The 6,815-nt window shown below is 36.3% G+C and overlaps 1 protein-coding gene across 1 annotated transcript in view; it reads right to left on the reverse strand.

Annotated features, from left to right (window-relative positions):
- Positions 1 to 1,942: 1,942 nt before the first annotated feature.
- Positions 1,943 to 6,815, reverse strand: part of LOC123234858 (interleukin-36 alpha-like) — a 13,614-nt gene continuing 8,741 nt past the window's right edge. The window contains exons 3-5 of the mRNA XM_044660853.1: positions 6,606 to 6,709; positions 4,497 to 4,639; positions 1,943 to 2,143 (exon numbers count right to left, since the gene is read on the reverse strand). Coding sequence (XP_044516788.1) covers positions 1,943 to 2,143; positions 4,497 to 4,639; positions 6,606 to 6,709 — 448 coding nt within the window. The remainder of the gene's footprint in view (positions 2,144 to 4,496; positions 4,640 to 6,605; positions 6,710 to 6,815) is intronic.

Genomic DNA, 6,815 nt, shown 5'->3' on the forward strand with positions numbered 1-6,815 from the left:
GCTAGGTGTGAGGTGGTACCTCGGAGTTGCTTTGATTTCCATTTCCCTAATTATTAGAGATTAGAATACCTTCTCATGTGCTTATTGATAGTTTTGATTTCTTTATCTGAAAATTGCCTATTCGTGTCCCTTGCCCATTTATCAATTGGGGAATGGCTTGATTTTTTTATAAAATTGATTTAGTTCCTTATATATTTGAGTAATTAGATCTCTGTCAAAATTTTTTGTTATAAAGATTTTTTCCCTTGTTTGTTGTTTCCCTTCTGATTTTGATTGCATTGTTTTTGTTTGTACAAAAGCTTTTTAATTTAATATAATCAAAATTATTTATTTTACATTTTGCAATTTTTTCTAACTCTTGCTTGGTTTTAAAATCTTTCCTTTCCCAGAGATCTGACAAGTACACTATTCTGTGCTCACCTAATTTACTTATAGTTTCCTTCTTTATATTCAAGTCATTCACCTACTCTGAATTTATCTTGGTGTAGGGTGTGAGATGTTGATCTAAACCTAATCTCTCCCATATTGTTTTCCAATTTTCCCAGCAGTTTTTGTTGAATAGTGTATTTTTGTCCCCAAAGTTGGGCTTTTGGAGTTTATCATATATTGTCTTGCTGACGTCACTTACCCCAAGTCTATTCCACTGATCCTCCTTTCTGTCTCTTAGCCAGTACCATATTGTTTTGATGACCACTGCTTTATAGTATAGCTTAATATCTGGTCCTGCTAGGCCACCTTCCTTCACAATTTTTTTCATTATTTCCCTTGATATTCTTGATCTTTTGTGCTTCCAAATGAAATTTATTACATTTTTTCTAATTCAGTAAAAAAAGTTTTTTGGTAGTTTGATAGGTATGGCACTAAATAGGTAAATTAATTTTGGTAGCATGGTCATTTTTATTATGTTAGCTCATCCTACCCATGAGCAATCAATGTTTTTCCAATTGTTTAGATCTAGTTTTAATTATTTGGAAAGTGTTTTGTAGTTGTGTTCGTATAATCCCTGTGTTTGTTTTGGTAAATAGATTCCTAAGTATTTTATATTGTCTAGTGTGATTTTCATTTCTGAAATATAAAGAGAGCTGAGTTAAATTTCTAAGAAAAGTCTGAGTCATTCCTCAATTAATAAATGATCAAATAATATGAACAGGCAGTTTTCAGTTGAAGAACTAAAAGTTATATGATGAAATGTTCCAAATCACTATTGGACTAAAGAAATGCTAGTAAAAACAACTTTGAGGTGCCATCTCACACCTATTAAATTGGCTAATATAAAAGAAAAGCAAATTGATAAATGTTGGAGGGAATGTGGGGGAAATGGGATATCAATGCACTGCTGGTGGGATTGTGACCTGATCTGAAAATTCTGGAGGGCAATTGGAACCATGCTAAAAGGGCTATAAAATTATGTAAACCTTTGGTACCAGTACTAACTCTTTCCAAAAAGATTTTTAAAAGAAAGGAAAAGAAGTTTTCTGTTCAAAAGTATTTAGAGAAGCACTTTTGTGGTGGCAAATTGGAAACTGGAGGGATATCCCATCAATTGGGGAGTGGTTAAACAAGTTGTAGCATATGACTGTAATAGAATACTATTATACTATAAGAAATGAACAAGATGATTTCAGAAAACCCTGGAAAGATTTTATTAAGTGATACCAAGTGAAATAAGCAGAACCAGATATTATACACAGTAACAAAAATATTGTATGATAAACTATGAATTACAACAATTATCAGCAATATAATTATCTAAGACAACACCAAAGGATTCATGTTTGAAAATGCTATCCATGACCAGAGAAAGACCTGATGGAGTCTAAATGCAAATCAAAGATCATTTTTATTTTATTTTATTTTATTTTTAGTGGTCTGTGGGTCTGTGTCTTCTTCTACAATATGACAAAATATGTGTTTTGGAAGATATGAAATACTGTGCAAGCACCTAGAAATATATAGAGAAAGATATATTATTTTTTCCCACATCATTGGTAATCTTCATGGGTTTCCCCTGCTCCTCTGAAGAGATGAACCAGCCAGGAAAAGCAGCTGACTCAAAAGTGGAAATGTTGCCAGCTTCATTTCTGTAAAAAACAAAACTCTTCACTGCCTTATCAGTACGAGGTAAATCCATTACGTACTTCTCCTAAAAAGCAAGAAGAAAAAGACCATCAGATGGAATCACAAAAAATCAGAATTTGAGAACTGGAAAACATCTCAATGGCCATCCAGTCCAATCCATACACAAACTATAGCATCCTGGCCGTGGAATCAGAAAGACCTGAGTTCAAATATGAACTTAGACACTTACCCTATGCAAGTCACTTAACCCAGTTTGCCTTAGTTTCCTTATCTCTAAAATGAAGTGGAGATGGAAATGGCAAACAATTCCAATGTTTTTGCCATGAAAGATGAGCTGAGTAATCTATTAGACAAGTGGCCATCCACTCCCTACTTGAAAACTTCCAAGAAGAGGGAAACCACCACTTCTCGAGGCTGCCCAGCCCACTTTTAGAAAGCTCTAATTGTTTTCTGATTTTAAGCCCAAATCTGCCTCTTTGCAACTTCCACTGGGTAATCCTAGTTCTGCCTCCTGAGGCCAAATGGAATAAGTCAAGTCCTTCTTCCATGTGACAGCCTTCCAAATACTTGAAGAGAGATATTACTTCCCTCTCCACACTTTCAAGTCTTTTCTTCTCCAGGATATGTGTGCCAGGTTACTTCAACCAAACATCAAATGATAAGGAATGAAAGCCTTCTATCTTGGCTATCTTCCCCTGGACACTTTCCAATTCATCAATAATCTTTTTAAACTGCAGTGCCTACAATTGAACATGATACTACAGATGAAGTAAGACAAGGGCAGAGTACAACTGCATTATCATCCAGCTTTTCCTTGAATTTATGTCCCTTTTAATGCAGCCAAATTTGGAGGTGCTTCTTCCCCTGAGAATTTTAATCAAATTCTGTTCCCTGGCAGCTAGGTGTGGCTAAATTAAATTCAGAAAGGCTTGAATTCAAGTCCTGCTTCAGACACTTACTAACTATGCAATGTCAGGCAAGTCATTTAACCTCTAGTTGCCTCAGTTTCCTCATCTGTAAAATGGGGATAATAATAGCATCTACCTTCTAGGTTTGTTGTAAGGATTAAATGAGATAACATCCATAAAGTGTTCTGCAAACCTCAAAGTGGTATGTAAATTATCATTATTACTATTACTATTACTAGTCATTACTATTGCCTCAGAAAAAAAAGTCAGGTGATTAAACTATTGTTGAACACATGCTTGTGATTTCCCAGACCATAATATCCTTTGCTGGCCACCATTCTCTTTTATGTGGTATCTTCCCCATTAAAAAACAAGCTTCTTAAGGGCAGGGAGTTTTATATTTGAATTCTCGGTGCTTAAAACAGTATTTGGTTCATGGTAAATAATAAATGCATGTTTTTTCATTCATTCAATTCTGAACACCACATTTCAGTAAACACGTTAATAAACTGGAGAGTATCCAGAGAAGAGATACTGGGATGAAGGATTTTAAAATCATGCCATATAAGGATGAGATGAAGAAAATGGTAGTAATTCACCTGAAGGAGAATAGACCTATTAAGGACATGATGTCATTCTTCAAAAATTATATTGTCTTTCAAGAGAAGAATAATTAAATATTCTCTCTTGGGCCCCAGAGCACAGAACTCAGAGGAAAGTGTGAATATTGCAGCAAAGATTTAGCATTTATATAAGGTAAAACATGCTAATGATTAAAGCTATCCAAAGGGGAACCAGCTGCTTTGAAAAGCAATGACAGGAATGAACAAATGAAAATGCAATTATTAAGGGTTTATCATATGCTGGACACAATGTCTAGCACTAAGGACAAAAAATGTCAGCAAATAAGGCAGTCACTGCCCTCAAGGAGCTTACATTCAAATGGGGCAAGAGAACAGATAAAATATAGCTAGAGTGTGGTATAAAAAATGATGAGTAGGTTAATTTTTTAAAAAATTGGAAAGACTTAGCTGGAATAACAAAGATTAAAAGGAATAAAACCACCCACCAAAATTATACACAGCTGTGGAATTAATATTTAAAGAATAACTTGTGAATGTCCACCTCCAGACAAGGAACTGATAAATAGAATAATGAAAGATGCAATTTATATACATATCGTTTTGTCAGGTGATACTGTCTATGATGCAAGGAGGGGACAAAGGGGCTAAGATGCCTTGGAATAAATTCTATTTAAAAATAAATAAATCACAAAAAAAAAGAGCTAGAAAGCATATGAGTGGTAGGTGTGGCCAGGATATGACATGATAGCTTAGTTATAAGCAAGATAAGGCAAAATGTCACCTATCAGAACTCAAGAGTTTTCATTTGAACCTAGTAGTTGAGGATGCTTTCCAGGAGATTAGAATTGATGTATTGATTGGATTAGGCGATAAACTCTGAGATGTCTTCCCATTTTGAGGTTCTATGAGATGTTATATAGCTCACCTCTAGCTTCAGGGTGGGCGGACCTTCATTGGCTACACAACACAGGCACAGGTGCTGTTTTTGTTCTGTTATTCCCAGGTAAAGAGCATCACCTTTGCTATTCTCAAGAGAATCATCTGTAACTGTCACAGTCTCCAGTATGACTGGGAATACAAGAATTAATGATCATACAGATGAAAAAATATGCTAATATAAGACAATCAAAAATCTATTTTTGACAAAGAGGATGGTCATAAAAGAAGACTTAATCCAGGTAAAGAAAAGAGTAGGAAAATTGAGCTTTAGTGATATTGATTTGGAAGTGTCTAGGGAAGGGAAGGAAAATGAACTGTCTAGGTCTATGGGCGTCTCTTCCATTCATTCCTGGATGGATAGTTCATAAGCTCAGTGGCCACTTCATTTATTCAATTTGTCCTTTAGGCTTTGGAATCCTCAGCATGAGTTCTAGTGCCAGAGCTCAGGGGTACACTCCTACCTGGAAGCATCCCAGAGGGAAGGGATTCTGACCACCTCACAAAAGAATGATCTCTGTGCCTGTTGCTTCAGCCATACCCACCCTTTGCCTTCTCTGACTTCCCTTCAGGAAACACCCTAACTAAGCAGGTTTGACAGTCTCCTGAAAGATAGTCTTATGATGCTGTCTGTAGTAGACATGAGTAGATAGGACTCCAGATTAGCTGAAAAACATCCAATAGAGAAACAGAGAAAGAGAGAAGCTAGAGAGATGTAATGACAGAGAGGAGACTGATTTTGGGCAAAGAAGAGATGTCCAGAAGGACCTGGCACATAAATATCCATTGATTCCCAGAACCTTACTCCCAAAGGCTCCTAAAAGCAGACCTCTTGAGTGAAATTACTTCCTTCTTGGTTGAGTTGACATTTCATCTGAATTCCAAATTCCAGAGTCATATGTCTCTTTCTGCCTGAATTAATTGGTATAACTCCCCTAATTACTGTTTTCTGATTATTTTGATAGTTAAGTTTGTTCTTTACATATGATGATCTCTTATGTAATCAGCATTTTGTGGAAATGGATATAAACTGGCCACTAACAAAAAAATCTTGTTCCAGGGTAGGATTACTTATTCCAAGCAAAAGTGGCTTTCATCCTAAACACTAAGAAAACATTGGACCTCTGGGTGGTAACTATCTGATGTAAAACAGATATTATCCTATTCCAGTAGTCCTCTTGAAGACTGGAGTGTAGAGTAATCACCCAGTCATGTCCATCCCCCTACTTGATACAAAGTCAAAAAAGGTAACATTTCTTGCATATGTGGAGTGGGGTATTGCAGATCCGTCTACAGATCCAGTCTACATGCTTCCTAGGGCCTCAAGACCCAGTTCAACTTGATACAATTAAATTATAGACTTAGAACCAGAAATGATCTTATAGGTCCTCATTTTTATAAAGTAAAAATTCATTATATTTGTCTTTTGATGACACAGTACCCAAGTTTTGCATCATAGATTTCACTTACATTCCCTTGAAAACTGATGCTCAGAGAGGCTCATTTATGCCTAATAACTGCCCAAAGTAACACTACTAATAAGTGTCTAAGGTAAGAATCTAACACAGGTCTTTCTAATGTCATGTTCATTGCTCTATCTATGGTGCTGCTCTAACTTGCCAGTAAAGGAACAATGAGGAAGTTTCCCACCTCTTTCCTGGATGTTGGCAACTTGGGCCAAGTCCCTATTTGCTCCATACCAGAGCTCCACTCTGTTCTTCTCTCACTACCCCTTCTCCCCAATCCATTCTTTCCATAACTCCCTGGCATTATATCCCTCCCAAGATGCTATCCTAGGTTTGACTGCAGTAGATTGAATGATATGTTTCCCCTCCATCCCTCCATCCTCTGTAAACATCCTCATTTAACACAGAATTTGATTCTAATAAAAGTCAGCCCAACTGCCCCTTATCACCTTTCATCGATGGAAAAGGGACCATCCTCCTTTCTCATATTTTATGTCTAATAAGTTCCTAAATCAGTTCTGGAATTTTTTTAGCTGCAAGTATCTGTTCTGGGGAACACTATAAAGAAACAATCACCCAAAGCATGAGACTGTCTCAGAGAAAAATAAAACAGAGCTTGGTTTCTCACTCACTTGGAGTCACATTTCCATCCTCAGGAACTGCAATGAGGGTTCTCTCTTGAAGAACAAAGACATGCTGATGGATGTCACGAATTTTCCTGTAAACTGGATATATTCTTGACTCTAATGAAAATTATTAGGATGCAAATGTCATTGACTGATAAGAATTAAAGTGGAGAGAGAGAGAGAGAGAGAGAAAGAAAGAAAGAAAGAAAGAAACAA

Source organism: Gracilinanus agilis, chromosome 2 (genome assembly GCF_016433145.1).
Source record: "Gracilinanus agilis isolate LMUSP501 chromosome 2, AgileGrace, whole genome shotgun sequence".
In the NCBI taxonomy this organism is placed as follows: Eukaryota; Metazoa; Chordata; class Mammalia; order Didelphimorphia; family Didelphidae; genus Gracilinanus; species Gracilinanus agilis.